This window comes from Dromiciops gliroides, chromosome 3 (assembly GCF_019393635.1).
Source record: "Dromiciops gliroides isolate mDroGli1 chromosome 3, mDroGli1.pri, whole genome shotgun sequence".
Taxonomy (NCBI): Eukaryota; Metazoa; Chordata; class Mammalia; order Microbiotheria; family Microbiotheriidae; genus Dromiciops; species Dromiciops gliroides.
The window spans coordinates 264,865,553-264,881,499 of NC_057863.1; the positions used below are offsets into that span (position 1 = coordinate 264,865,553).

At 34.2% G+C, this 15,947-nt stretch overlaps 1 protein-coding gene across 5 annotated transcripts in view; it reads left to right on the forward strand.

The window, feature by feature from the left end:
* The window catches only part of TTC3 (tetratricopeptide repeat domain 3), a 186,470-nt gene that overhangs the window by 133,027 nt on the left and 37,496 nt on the right, over positions 1 to 15,947 (forward strand). For all 5 annotated transcript variants that reach the window (XM_043994921.1, XM_043994916.1, XM_043994917.1 and 2 more), the window contains 6 exons: positions 1,746 to 1,811; positions 3,522 to 3,671; positions 5,643 to 5,782; positions 11,267 to 11,335; positions 11,840 to 11,936; positions 13,536 to 13,636. In XM_043994921.1, the coding sequence (XP_043850856.1) occupies positions 1,746 to 1,811; positions 3,522 to 3,671; positions 5,643 to 5,782; positions 11,267 to 11,335; positions 11,840 to 11,936; positions 13,536 to 13,636 (623 nt within the window). The remainder of the gene's footprint in view (positions 1 to 1,745; positions 1,812 to 3,521; positions 3,672 to 5,642; positions 5,783 to 11,266; positions 11,336 to 11,839; positions 11,937 to 13,535; positions 13,637 to 15,947) is intronic.

The following is a 15,947-nucleotide window of genomic DNA, read 5'->3' on the forward strand; positions in this document are numbered from 1 at the left end:
TAAAATTCTAGATCTACTCAAGTAGTAAACCAAAATGTTTTTGCAGTTTTCTGATAATAGTCACTAACTCCCAATTCACAGACATAAATAATTGTGTGGGTATAGAAGTTGAGATAACACTGATTTTTGGAAAAAAAACAACAACAAACAATACTTAAATTGTCCCTGGTCTTGTATTGAAGAGCAAAATTTTTCCGAGAAAAAATAATGAACTTGCAAATTTGGAAATGAGTATCTTAAAGTGCAGTGGATTGAAATAAAAGTTTAAAAAGCTTAACTTTGGACATATAAATAACTGAAAGATAAATTGACATCAGTATCTTTTAATCTCATTTGTCACCATTATTTTATTTGTTATTTCTAAGTTTCTCAATTTTCAAAATTTAAATTCAGTATTGTTAAAAACACAATTTCCATATTCATAAGCATATTTGAAAATCTTTTTTAAAAATTCTTCTGCTTGCAGCTCCTTTACTAAAAGGCAGTCCCTTAATTTTCACTAGTTATTGCAGAAGTTTTTTTTGTTTTAGAAAAAAGAAACATTCACATTACTAAAATATATACATCAGATTTCTGAAGCAAGAAAGCCTTGAAAAATGTAGCTCAGTGACCCACACAACTGACTGAAGATTGAATTCTCTTACTGACTTGCAGTAAAGTTGTCTAATTCATTCAGCTTCCATGTGCCCGTTTCCTCCTTCTTAAAATGTGGATAGGGACTTGACCTTTAATTTTACTGGCACAAGGAACTCCCAGTGAGGAATTTCTCTACCAAGGCAAGTTAGCACCTTCTCTGCAACATATAGTCTTAGAGCAGGTATTCTTAATTTGGAGTCTATAAATTTGTTTGTTGGGTTTTTAAATATCTTGGTAATTTTGTATAACTGGTTTCCTTTGTAATCCTGTGTATTTTATTTTGTGCATTTGAAAACATCATTCTGAGAAGAGGTCCATGACACATAGACAAAAGGTTTTTAAAAAACCCTCTCCTTAGAAAGCTGTCCAGAGCACTGAGAGGGTAATTATCTTCCCCAAGGCCACATAGCCATGTTGTTAGAGGCAAGACTTGAGTCCTGGGCTCCCTACCTCTGAAACAGGCTCACTCTCTACTACAGCATGTTGTCCATCTTTTGCTGGTTACATTGTTTAAATTGCATTAATAAGAAACATTAAGTTATGGAAACTAAACCAAAAAAAAAATAGCACTATAAGTTAAGCATTCCCTAAAGACAACTTTGAAAAGCAACGCAGGAGCAGCTAGGTGGTGCAGTAGATAAAGCACTGGCCCTGGATTCAGGAGGACCTGAGTTCAAATGTAGCCCCAGGCACTGGACACTTACTAGCTGTGTGACCCTGGGCAAGTCACTTAACCCTCATTAGCCAGCAAAAAGAAAGAAAGAAAGAAAAGCACCACAAACCATATTTCTACCCCAGAGGTTAGTTTTGTAACCCTGGGCAAGTCACTTAACCCCAGTTGCCTCACATGAATGAATGAATGAATGAATGAATGAATGAATGAATGAATGAATAGATTTAGACCACGTAACCAATGTAAAGTCTTTCTTAGATCAGTATCCAAGTTTTTTCCTCTATTATGTTGCTCATTGTTCATTCAGTACTACAGAGACTGGTTCTGGGGAAATTTATTGTTATTTTGGAAATTATTTCTTGTACCTTGTTAATTTTAGGTAAATAATCTCATTCTGAACAATTTTAAAATAACTAATGTTTGTGTTGTACAACAGGTGAAAAAAGATGTAATGCACCAGGAGGTTAATACAGTGCCTTTTGGTCCATTTGAGACACAACAAGTAAGTCCAAGCTGTGCTAAAATAAAAGATCTGGAGTTTGTTTGAAAAGAAAAAGAGGTGCTAGATATTAATGTATTGATCTAGATTCTATTATTGTTAATAATGATGACATTATTATCAAACTGCAATAAGTTATAAGAGGGTGATTTTGAATTATAAAAAGATTTATACAATCTTCTTTTGCATGGGTAATATCAGATATGTTGATAAATTATGTGAAATATCAGTATGTTGATAAGTATTCTTCACATTTCCTTTTGAATAGATTGAATGGAAATTAACCAGAACAATGAGGGGCCTTTGTTGGTGTTTTAATTTGGTCTTTTCGTTACATTTTCCTTTAATGATAATAGTATTCAGTCATTAATGGTACTTCAATGGGTGTGGGGAAAGTGAGATTTTTTTTTTTGAGTTAGCATATAGGAGTTTTTAATAAGTATTCGTTTTATGTATTTGGCAAGTGACAAAATTCTTTACACAAAAACCATATTTTTATTGATTAACATCTTTTTGAACATAAACTCCACAAATAAACTCAATTCTTACATTTAACTTTAAACTGGATAGTTCCACAAACATTTATTAAGTGCTTTCTGTGTACAAAGCACTGTATTTCATTGAGATTAAAAAAATTTAGAACAGGCATGGCAGTTGCCTTGATGAAAATTACAGCATACATTCTTAAGGGCAAATTTCTTAGCTTTTTTTTTTAACATAGCTATTTTGCTAGAGCTAATAAATCATAAGAAACCCAAGTCTCATAGGCACTGAGCGTAATTCTGAACAATGAGCCTAAAGCCTTGGTTTTGTTTTGTGTGTGTGTGTGTGTGTGTGGTTTTTTTTTTTTTAAGGAAATCTTGATGCTAATTAATTGCAGTAAGAAAATGTAGCATACTGGTTTTTCTCTTTTATATATATATAAAACCTATATTGGATTGCCTGCTGTCTGGGGGAGGGGGAAGGGAGGGGAGGGAGGGAGAAAAATCTGAAATTGGAAAGCTTGTATAAACGGGGGTTGAGAACTATCTTTACATGTGGCGGGGAAAAAAAAATAAAATATTTTATTAATTTAAAAAAAAAAGAAAATGTAGCATACCCTGGTGATTTGGAGGAATGCAGATTAATTTAGATAATAAGTTTTCTAAAGCTGCATGTACTTTGGATGGATACAAATTATAAAACCCTAGGTAACAAAAGTTAGCACTGGGGGCAGCTAGGTGGCACAATGGATAGAGCACCGGCCCTGGAGTCAGGAGTACCTGAGTTCAAATCTGCCCTCAGACACTTAACACTTACTAGCTGTGTGACCCTGGGCAAGTCACTTAATCCCAACTGCCTCACCAAAAAAAAAAAAAAAGTTAGCACTGATGGATCAATCATAGTCCACAGATTTCTCTCCCTCGTGAGTTATTTGAAAGCATTCATAGGTAAACTGAATATATGTGACTATCCTTCTTCAGCTTGCCTAATGACAACGTGTCAGAGCTGTAGGAAGCAACAGAATAAAGGAATCCTGGGCCAGTTCTGTTGTAGCAGAAAGGTCTCCTGAAAACTGGTTTACTAGCTAAATTTACTTAAATTTTACCAGCTAAGTTACCTCTGGTTATGAGAGCTAACTAGCCTGGAACAGGCATTCTTTAGTTATAGAACTATTGAATTCATCATCCTAGGGGTTGTGTTTAAGATTGTGATTTTACAATTTAATTGTAGGGTGATATTTTACGAATGGAAAAGGAACATCAGGTATTACAAGAGCAACTTAAAGAAGCAAAGGAAAAATATGAACAGTTAAAATGTAGAAGTACAGAGGAGACCAAAGAACTAGAAGAAAAACTGAAAAGAACAATGGAAGAAAACAAGGTACTCTTGCCATTCAGGAAATTTTAAGACAAGGCACTTATAGTGCCTAAGTCTCCATAAGGTTTTTAGAGTATTGATTTTTAAAAATCTGTCAATATGTCCCATATGAGTTTTCTTTTATAATGCTATAATAATATCTTAACCAGTACTAGTTTAAAAGTATGAGTTTTAGCCCTGAAGAATGGAAGAAAATACATCTTCCTCCCTTCTTTACAGAGGTTGGGGACTATAGATATGGAACATTACACATACTGTCAAATTAGTTGATGTGTTGATTAGTTTTACTGGACTTTTTTTCCCCTTTTTATTCTTTGTTACAAGGGATTGGACAGGAGAAAAGGGAGGGAGGGATGCATTCAGAATGAGAGAAATGTAAAAATAATATATCAAAAACAATTTTTTTTAAAGAAAAAAAAAGTACCACATTACCACTAGTAGAATGATGCTCCTAGGAAGCTTTTTTGCTGACTGAGGCCTGGTATCCAGCTGTCTAGTCAACTGTGTATCTGGGGCAGAATTCATTAAGCCTTAAAGAGTTTTAATTGACTTGAGTAAACTCAAGTCCTCTACGAATGAATTGTTTTACTTCTCTATCTAGGAGCCTATCCATGTCTAAAGAAAAAAGCCATGGTAAGGAACATTCTTGCCTTCACAGCCTCAGTCACTCAGTTTCCTGCTGGGGACAAAGATCCTACCTAGTCAGGGAGTTTTAGTAATAGTTAAGATAAAGTTTAAAGTTCTCCTGAAAACAGAATAAGAAATAAGAGTCTGTACCTTAGTATGAATCCATTTAGTCAGGAGCCTTTCTTATTCACATCTAGCTAATATCAGCTTTATTGTATGAATGGGAGTTTTATTTGAGGGGAAAGCATAAGTAATACTGGAGCATTTAATTTCTTTTTTCTTTTCTTTTCTTTTTTTTTTTTTTTTGAGCATTTAATTTCATAAAAGATGGAGCAGGTCCAGGCCAGAGATGGGGTTCCACAACATGGAACTTGTGCAAACTGAAATAGTGTGTTCCAGGGACTAAAGGAAAAAAGTATAACTGGAGGTACAAAGGAGATATTAAGAAAGAAAAGGAAGGAAGGAAGAAAGGAAGGGAAAGGAAAGGCAGGGCAGGGCAGAGGAGAATGCTAAAGACAAAACGTCTGTTTGAAAATTTTCCCTAGGGACAGTGAAGAGAAAGAAAACTTCTTCCTTCTAATTCTCCTTCTTGTCACACATAACAGCCTCACTCCCCCTTTCCAGGAGTCAAAATTTGAGCTGATAATTTGTGTCCTGGGAACTCAAATCATTGTGTATAACATTATTTATATGGGAATATATGTTCTGAATTCCAAACACCCAACTTAGAAATGAAAATTTTGTAATACAACCCATTTGTTAGTTGAAGTGTTTATTTTATTTAATGTTAGTAGTTACATTTTTTAAAAAGGAAAATTGAATTTGTGTCCTTTGCCTTCCCATAGGGTACCTATGCAAGCTTAACCTGAATTACTACTATTCATCTGGTAGCAGCTGCCTAGATTTCAGGCATCTAATATACATGTCATACTAAACGCCTATAAAACGTTGGCAAAAATTCCCTTTTCTGAGACTTTTATTCAAGAGTGTTGCTTGTTAAATATATCTCTAATATTAGATAAGAATGATCTGTAATTCTGTCAGTTGTTAATAAGTGCTTTCTTCTAAAATGCTTAAGTGTTCTTACTATTTCTCCTATGATCCTTTTTTTAATTAATTTACATTTATAAAGGTTTTTCTAAAGAAAAGAAATATTCAACTCATCTTCTTCAACTCATCATCATTTCCTAAATAGGATAGTCCAAATTAATGAGGCTTCATAGTATATATTAAAAGAAGATTGTACATGTCAGTTTTCAATTTTATGAAAGTCAAATGTCTTCATTATTTACTATTGTGAACCATTGTTTAAATCATCTTTTCCATTAATTTAATTTTTCATCATAGATTTCCAAGACTGAATTGAATTGGTTTCATCAAGATTTGGAAGTAGAAATGAAAAAATGGCAACAGGAAAAAAAGGAAAATCAAGAAAAATTAAAAACGCTAAAAAATAAAGTTAAAAAACTTACAGATACCAATGAAATGTAAGTAGCAAGGTTAAAAAGTGACCATGTATTTATTGATATTTAAAAGAAAAGTACTTACATAGTTTAACAATTCTAATGATAACTTGTAGATTAAGCTGAATGAGATAGATGTTATATAGACTCATTTCCTTTAGAAATGTTTCATTTCATTTCATAATAATTTCTGTGCAATATCTTGAAATTTTAAAAATATTTCATTTCTAATTTAAGCATTAACTGAATATGGAAAGGAATGAACTTGATACCATTTCTAGAGAGGAAATTATGTATAATAGAAGGAGCAATGGACTGAGAATCTGGAGATCTGTGTTCAAATCCCAGCTCTGAAGCCTTGTACAAATCAGTTACCTATGCTGGATCTCAATTTCTCCATCCTGGTTCTGCCACTTAGCTATTTGGCCTTAAGCAAATCACTTAACCTCTCTAAACCCTAGTTTCCCCATCTGCAAAATGGAGTAGATGAGCACTAAGATTTTCTTCCATTTCAATATCTATTATTATCCTACATTTATATATCTTTCCCAGCTATAAAATTGCGTTTCCTAAACATATATCCATATACATGCATTTATGCATATTCATTACTTTTATCCTATGTCCCCAAAATTACTGAAATTGTGTACACAATTTATCCTAGATCACCCCTAAACAAAACCATGAAATAAATTGTTTATCTTCAGAATTCTCTGTCTACCTTTCTTTCCCATGTCTTATGCTTCCACTCACCTCTAACCTTCCTTCACACACATCCTGGTGTAGCACCTATTCTGAACCTATTTCTGTATTATCAGAACTTGGCATGCATGTATCATATACATGTCATGATGGAAAGGAGCTGATAAACTAATTTTTGATAAATATTAATGGTTTTGTTGTTTAATTGTTTCAGTCATGTCCAACTAACTCTTCATGATCCCATTTGGGTTTTTCTGGCAAAGATAACTGGAGTGGTTTGCCATTTCCTACTCCATCTTATTTTATAAGTGAGAAAACTGAGGCAAACAGGGTTAAGTAGCTTGCCCAGGTTCACACAGCTAGTAAGAGTCTGAGGTTGGATTTGAACTCAGGTCCTCCAGGGCTAATACTCTGTCATCTGTGTCACCTAACTGGCTGAGTTTTCCCTCAGAAAGAGGTTTTAAATAAAGCAATGCAAAGGAATGGATATTTAATGATGTAATATCATATGCAGGATAAACTGGTAGGGGGCATATTTTAAGGATAGACAAACCTTACCTGGGCCCCTTCCATTCATGCCACATAAAATGACCAGCTATTCCAGTTAGGTGTAAGGTTGGCCCTGCAAATATCACACTGTCGACATTAATATCATTTAATAAATAATCACTTAGGTTACCACCCAGCATATGTGCCACAAGATAGTATGCTGGTGAATCCCCAGACTTTGGACTACTACATTCTGATATACTCTATTTGATTACACCCAATAAGACAGCCTGAGTCATTCTCAGATGGCCACAGAGATTCAAAAGCAATTAGAAGCCATTATTCTAAGACTGATGTACCTTCTGGGTCTACAGTGTTCTTATCTTTGAAGGGTGCTATACTGCCTTTTATATCTATCTTTTAAGTATATTGTCTCCCTCATTCACAAAATTTCTTAGCCCCTTGAGGAAAGGAACTATTTTTGCCTTTCTTTGTATTCCCAGCACTTAGCACAGTGTTCCTGAATTACTGGCTAAATGATTGAGGGCTATGTTTTCAAGGGCCACACCTAAACAGGATCGCAATGTTTCACACAGAAGTGAAATTATCATTTATACTACAGAACATATTACCTTCAGTGATTCACTTTTTCTTTATAAAGTAAAAACCTATGAAATCCCCTTTTTTGTTAGTTACAAAATTAACATTCCATAGTCTTCAGACACTTATTTATCATTTTGTGAGTTTTAATTTCTTAAACCTTAAAAATAGTTACATTAAAATGAAGAGGGACCACAAAACCCTACATCCTCATCTATTCAGCCATTTCTCAGTCCTCAAACTGGTCCACTTAACATTCTATGTATATTCATAATTGCATTTTTTAAGTTTTACATCCATGTACCTTTTTTTCTGCTTCTTTCAGCCACCAACTGTTCATTTATGAAAGGATCATTACTTCACATTCTTTACAAAGTGATTTGAGCTTTTTTATGTATGTTAAGTCAATATTCTTTCCCTTTGAGCAACCACACTGCTCACATATTATTTGAAACTGAATTTCTTTACACATATATCTTTCTACCAACTTTCAGCCACCAGAACTTATTTCTTTTTATTCACACAAAAGTAAATTTTCTGCCTCTTTCAACAACCGAACTGTTCAGTTCTTAGTTGTTGTTGATGACAATGGTGTTGTTCAGGCATTTTTCAGTTACGTCCAACTCTTTGTGACCCCTTTTTGGGGTTTTCTTGGCAAAGATACTAGAGTAGCTTGCCATTTCCTTCTCCAGTTCATTTTATAGACAAGGAAACAGGCAAACAGAATAAGTGACTTGCCCAGGCTCATACTGCTAGTAAAGTGTCCACTGCATCACCTAGCAGTTCCTATAGGGCCTTATTATTATACTGATGTGGAATAATCTTTGGAATCATTCATTAGTTCAATTAGCCTTCAGATAGTAGTCCTTTTCAAATGCTTGTAGGATTGAGTTAAATTGGGTTGCATTAAAAATTTTAAAACCATTTTGTCTTTTGTGGTCTTGCCCAATTTCTTTACATTAGACTTTTTACTCTACTGTGACTGAATGCTAATATTAGTACTTTAAGTAAATTAAATAAATAGCAGATTTGACTACTTAATCAATTTGTGTTTTCACTGGAATGTTCCATTAATTTCTGTGATTATTTGTTTTTCACTGCCTCTTAAAGTATTTTTTGCTTTGATCCCAGGACTATGTACTTTTATGAAGGTATGGAAAATGCTTATTATTTAGACAAATATGAGGAGTTATAAGTTTACTTCCTGACTTTATTCCTACTTTTTTAGCTTTGAAGTCATAATACTTTACTTTTCTTATCTTTTAAATGAGTGTTATGGAGTTTACTAGTAAAATATTGAAATTCTTTAAAGTTACTATATATTAAAAAATACCAGGGCAGCTAGGTGGCGTAGTGGATAAAGCACTGGTCCTGGATTCAGGAGGACCTGAGTTTAAATCCAGCCTCAGACACTTGATACTTTACTAGCTGTGTGACCCTGGGCAAGTCACTTAACCCTCATTGCCCTGCAAACCCCCCCCCCAAAAATACCCATTCCATCTTTTCTCAAAAAATGGCAAGTGCCCCCAAAGTATCACTTTTTTCTTTGATCACTTGCAGTATTTCAGAGCACACAGCAATAACTTTATTTTTAGAAGTCCTTTTTTCTTAATTGAAACACCAGAAAAGAACATGTCCATACTATGACAGAACACAAAAAAGAGAATTTCATATAAAACTGAATCTTCATTTCTTACCACTTTTAAAAAATAGATAATGCTTTACTATGTCACTTTCATTATTATTCTGCTTGTCTGTGCTTCTTCCTGAACTTCCTTCTGTTCTCTGTACATTTAAAAATTTTTTTTTTTGGTATCAAGCATCATAGAGGATAAAATATAAATTCTGCTTTTTTTAGCCCTTCATAATTTATCCTGGACCTATCTTTTCAGCCTCATTATACAGAATGATTCAAAACAATTTAGTTTTTTCAAAAATGTGTTAGTAACTAGATTTTGCATAAACATATAGTCAAAACCAATTTGTAAAGGAAATATCAGTTATTTTTATAATCTAGAAGAAAATTGGGAAATGTATGGTTAATTCCAGCTGAGTGTATACTATTTGTTCACATATAACCTAGTTATTCTAAACACAAATACATTATGGGGGGCAGCTAAATGGTATAGTGGATAAAGTACCAGCCCTGGATTCAGGAGGGCCTGAGTTCAAATCCGGCCTCAGACACTTGACACTTACTAGCTGAGTCACTTAACCCCCATTGCCCCACCAAAAAAAAAAAAGAAGAAGAAGTAAATACATTATGTATATTTGTATGTATGTGTTTTATATATGGAGAGACAGAAAGCACATCTTCCCTGATAAGGATATAAGATTCTTGAAAACAGGAATCGTTTAATTTTTGTCTTTGTATCTCTACCACATAGTAATTGCTTAATAAATTATTGGTGGATTGATGTAAAAAGTTACACTTCAGCTGAGTTTTCAAGGAAACTAAGAATTCTAAGGAGTGATAGTAAGGAGATGTTTTATTCCAGTCATAGGGAACGACAGGCAATGTAAAGTTTTTGCATGGAGGCAGCTAGGTGGCACAATGGGTAAAGCACCAGCCCTGGATTCAGGAGGACCTGAGTTCAAATCAGACCTCAGACACTTGACACTTACTAGCTGTGTGATCCTAGGCAAGTCACTTAACCCTCATTGCCCTGCAAAAACAAACAAACAAGTCTTTGCATGATTCATTATGTATACACTTGTTAAAAGTGAGGCCAACATTTTTTTTATAAGTTTAATTATACAAAATGGTGACTTTTGCATGTTACAATACCCTCAACTTTTAGGAATACTAGAGAATGAAATTTTTTCAAACTCTTCACATAAAATGTTTGCTTATTTCCCTCAGAAAATGCTAAAAAAATTTCTGAATTCAATATTCTGAAATTAAAGGACAAAAACCATAAATAAAACCATGTCCTTTAAACAAGACTATCTATAATGTTATTTCTTGGCATAAGTAATCTTCATGGCATGGAGGGCAAGAAGTGATGTGGCCTCTATGGCAGTGGCAACCCAATCCATCGTTTTCAAACTCCAAAAGAGCAATATTACATGTACCAGTTACCAACTGTACTTCTTTGAAACCAAAAAACTAATTAAATAGCATAGATAATATCATCTCATTAGTCTTGTTTGATAAATTATTGAGGAGTAAAATATAATTTGGTGTATAGTCCGACACTTTAGGATCTGGTGTTGAATTTCCTTGACTATTAGCAGAATTTGGTGTTCTCTGGCCAGGCTTTTTGTTTTCAGACTTAGCAAATAGCTTTTTTCCTTTCTTTATCAGCAAAAGTGCTATACATTTTATAGATTAAACCAAAATCTGTTTTTCTATGTTGAACTGTCATGGGTTTCCCATAAAATGGAAATTCTTCTATCTTAAATCATTTGTGAATGAGCCAGGTTTTTAAATATGACAAACACTTGCCTTTTCCTCTTCATGGTCTTTATTAAAGCCACAATAGCCACTACAAGGGCAATTGAGAAAGGAGGATGTACAGTGATCTCTTCAGTTCTTTTGTGATTTTATTATTTGTACTGTTGATATAAATTGTATTATTTGATCTGATTTCCATGTTTTAGGTTAAATTTTAGAAAAACTGAAGCCTCTATCTCTTCTCAGTCTCCTCTCTCAGCTGAAATACCTCAAAGTTATGCTTCAAGGCTCAAACTTAATTTCCCAAATTTTTTTCATAGATATTCACGGAATAATGAGGAAAAGGATCAACAGTATGCATCACATTTGGATGAATTCCTTAAAATCAGGTTAGTTTCTTAAAATATTTGTATGCCTAGAGTAATATCTGTTTTTAACTTGGACACCTTAAACCTCAATAAGTACTTCCCTGCTGAGATTACCATGTGTGTATATGTGTGTGTGTGTGTGTATAAGATATAGATATCTATATCTTGTACATACCTAGTTTTTTTAATGTGTGTGTGTGTTTTGTACATTCCTAGTTATTTTCTATAGTTATATGTCTTCACCATAAGAGTGAGTTGCTTGAGAAGAGGGACTGTTTGTACCTCTTTGTATTCCTATCACACATATTAAGTACTTAATAAATAAGCATCCCTATTCTATACCCACCCCCACCCCAGTAAATTGTTGCCTGTAATCCTGTTAAATGCATACTCTGGTCGCTGCATAAAAAATGCATTTAAATATATGTTATTGTAAGAGATATAATTAATTTATTTATTACAAAAATAAACCTGTATGTATTATGTAACTGGCTTAAAATATTTCAATTTTTTTGGTGTTCATAGTAATAAATTTGCAAATGAAAAATTGAAAATGGAGGAACTTATAAAGAAGGGAAAAGATAATTACCATGAGACTATTAAAAGAGCTGTGGCTGCAGAGGTGAGTCTTGTGGTATTGCTGTTTTTTTTCATGGCATGTTGAAATGGATAGAGCAGATGCATTTTGGTATATTGGCTTCGTTTTTTTGATAGTATGTATACTCTTTTAGTGTAGATGAACTCAAATGGGTTCCAATTGGGTGTTATTTCACAACACTTAAAATCAAACTATTAAGGAATGGCAGGTTGGCAGCATTTTGTTTGGATCTAATTCTTCTGAATTGACATTGTGGTACAATGGAAAAGACTCAGAATTTGGAGTCGGAAGACCTATGTTCAAATTCTACCTCTGCCACTTCATTGCCACATGATCTTGAGCAAATTACTTCCCCTTCTGGGCCTCAGTTTCTTCATCTATAAAATGAAGGAATTGGACACTCTGACCTTTCAATTAAAGACTGTCCATCTCTAAGTCTGTGAAGGTTTTATCTCTGTATTTAATCATGACCCCACTGTATAACTTTTCACTATTAGAGGCTGATGATTACTACATGATAAAAACTGATTTCTGCTAAGGATTAGACTCCCCCTGATAAATTTGAATTTGCTATGTTCTTGAATTTTAAAATAGCAAATAAAACTTGGCAGCTCCTCAGACCACTTCCAAATCTCTATCACCATCCCTGTTTGGAGATGGCATAAAGTACCACATAGGAAAAACATAAACCTATCTATTTCCCTTCATTTCATTTATTTCCACCTATCCACAAATTATCTCCTTTCCTTATTTTTAACAAAAATAAATAAATGAAAGGAGATTTTAATGTTATAAATACACACACATATGTATGAATTATGTGACAAGAAAGATACACATATGGATATATGTGTGTTCATATTACGTCAGTAGATTTTCTGCAAGATAAGCTTTTTTTTCCCTTTCTCCATTAAAAAGCTGGGGAAAGGGGGCAGCTAGGTAGTGCAGTGGATAAAGCACTGGCCCTGGATTCAGGAGTACCTGAGTTCAAATCCGGCCTCGGACACTTGACATTTACTAGCTGTGTGACCCTGGGAAAGTCACTTAACCCCCATTGCCCCACCAAAAAAAAAAAAAAAAAGCTGGGGAAACATGGTCCTTCAAAAAAAAAATCTACTAAATCCCAACTCATTTATCCCCACTTGTGGCTCCTTCCACATTCTTCCCTGACCTGGGATAGCTCTTGGAATTGCCAACCAAGAAAGTTATAGGATTTTAGAAAGAGCCTTTTCCTGAAACTTAACTTCTCCATAGTATATGATTATAATACAAGGAGGGGAAAAAATCATTCTCTCTGGCTCACTAGAGTTCTTTAATAAAGTAGCTTTTTCATTCTCCCCAGGACTTTCTACCACACCACAGCATTTACCTATCCAAGATTTATTGAAAGTGTTTATTTCCATGCTTGTCTAAATGTTAGATACTTTAGTCTCACAAAGTCTTCTTATTCCTATATTCATCTTTAGAAATGACCACAAGCCAAGATATTCCACTGAATACTCACCTGACTATAGTTGTGATAAATTAAGAACTATGAACCTAAAACATTAAAAAAGAAATGTATAATGTGACAAATTTTTCCAAATTTTATTTTTAAGATGTTTAAAATTTCTCTAATTTTAGGTGTCCATACTTGAAAACTGGAAGAGTACTGATGTTAGTAAATTGCAGAGCACTGCATCAAAAGCAGAAATGTATATTAAGAACCTAAAGCTAATGAACAGGTACTATGTGGCTTTTTAAAAGACTGATAAATTATAGATTTAACACATTCAAGCCATGTTATTTTATTTCATTTTTGACACTTTGGGGAAAGATTTAATTTTCCTTCAACTTATTAAAATGTGACAGGGCAGGTTTTACAAGTGTAAATGTGACCTTTACCTGTCTAGACTAGTAACAATAAGGCCATCAATAACATGTTAATATAATATGTTCATCCTTTTTTAAAATTTATTTTTTGCATTCTTTTCTGTTTAAATTTTGAGTCATTTGAGAAATGGTTATTAATAACCTATATCTCAAGGAGATTCAGAGCTTCCCCCCTTCTTCCAAAGCCCAGACTTTTAGAGGTCCAGTTTCTCCTTAAAAATAAGATTGCATTGAATCTCTTCATCTTGGTCAGACCCATCCCAAACTTGTAAGGAATCTAGGGTGGGGAAACGCATTGTGTTCTAGTCAGGCTTAGGTGGGGACAGATCCCTTTTTCTAGACAGAAAGGCTTCTCCTCCAGGGAGAGGTCATTCACTCCACTCATTGAAAAAAGTATACATTCTTTGAATTGATAGCCCAAGGCTGGGGGTGGTCTAGGATAGCCCTACATTTTAATATTGCCTATCTCCAAATCACATTAACCAATTAGATTTAATTGCTGCTTGAACCACCTACCATTTCAAGGGTATATAAGCTGTGAGCCCCACTGCCATAATTATCTTTTGGTCTGAGAGAGACAGCCAATGACCATCCTTTCATTAATAACCTGCTCAACTTAATAATAAAATGATTAATTGCTCAGAAACTGTCTCTCAAATTTTTAATTTTCACAGTTCCAAATTATCTCCCATCCTCCCAAACCTCCCCTACCCATTAAAGGCAAGCAAAATAATACGAATTAATTACAGATGTGAAATCATGCAAAACATATTTCCATATTAGCCATATGATGAAAGGAAGGAAGCAAGCCAGCAAGAAAGGAAGGAAAATTATAGTTCATTTTGCACTCAGAGTTCATCAGTTCTCTCTTTAGAAGTGAAAAGCATTTTTCATCATGAGTCCTCTGAATTATCTTTGATCATTGTATTGATCAGAGTAGCAAAGTCTTTCACAGTTGATCATTATCACAACATTGCTGTCACTGTGCACAGTGATCTCCTGCTGCTTCTCACTTCACTTTGCATCATTTCATATAGGTCTTGCCATGTTTTTTCTGATACCCACCACCCTTGTCATTTCTTAGAGCACAGCAGTAGTACTCCATCACAACATATGCCACAACTTTGTTTGGCCATTCCACGATTGATGAGCATCCCTCAATTTTCAATTCCATACCATCACAAAAATTGCTGCTTTAAACATTTTTGCACATATAGGTCCTTTTCCTTTTATCTCTTTGGGGTACAGACCTGATAGTGGTATTGCTAAATCAGAGTATGCAGAGTTTTCTAGATCTTTGGGCATAGTTCCAAATTGTTCTCCAGAATGTTTGAACCAATTCACAATTCCACCAACAGTTTGTTAGTGTACTTATTTTTTCTTATCCTTTCCAGCATTTGTCCTTTCTGATAGGTATGAAGTGGTATCTCAGAATTTTTCAAATTTGCCTTTCTCTAATCAATAGGGATTTAGAGTATTTTTTCATATGATTATAAATAACTTTGATATCTTCTTCTGAAAACTGCCTGTTCATATCCTTTGACCATTTATCAATTGGGGAACGGCTCTTATTTTTACAAATTTGACTCAGTTCCCTATATATTTGAGAAATGAGGATTTTATGAGAGAAACATGCTGTAAATTTCCTTATATTCCTTTGTCTGTTACATTTTACCAAAATGTAGTTTTCCTAATTCTCTATTGTTTTGTTTTTATTTTGTCTGAGATCATGACTGGTACCCTACCATTTTTATTTCAGCTAAAAGCAAAATAGATTATGTTCTAGCTCTTTAACTCTCTGTGTGTCTTTCTATTTCAAATGTCTCTTGTAAACAACATTGTCGGATTCTAGTTTCTAATCCATTCTGCTATCTGCTTCTGTTTTATGGGTAAACTCATCTCATTTTCATCCATAGTTATAATTACTATTTTGTTCTGTTTATCCTTCTCTCTTTTTATCCTGTCCCTCCCCAAAAATCTCTTTGGCTTCTAACTACTGCCTGCTTTAAGGGCCAGCTAGGTAACACAGTGGATAGAGCACAGGCCCTGGAGTCAGAAGGAGCTGAGTTCAAATCCAGATTCAGACACTTATCACTTACTAGCTGTGTGACCCTAGGCAAGTCATCTAACCCTGATTTCCTCCAACATCTGGAGCCATCTCCA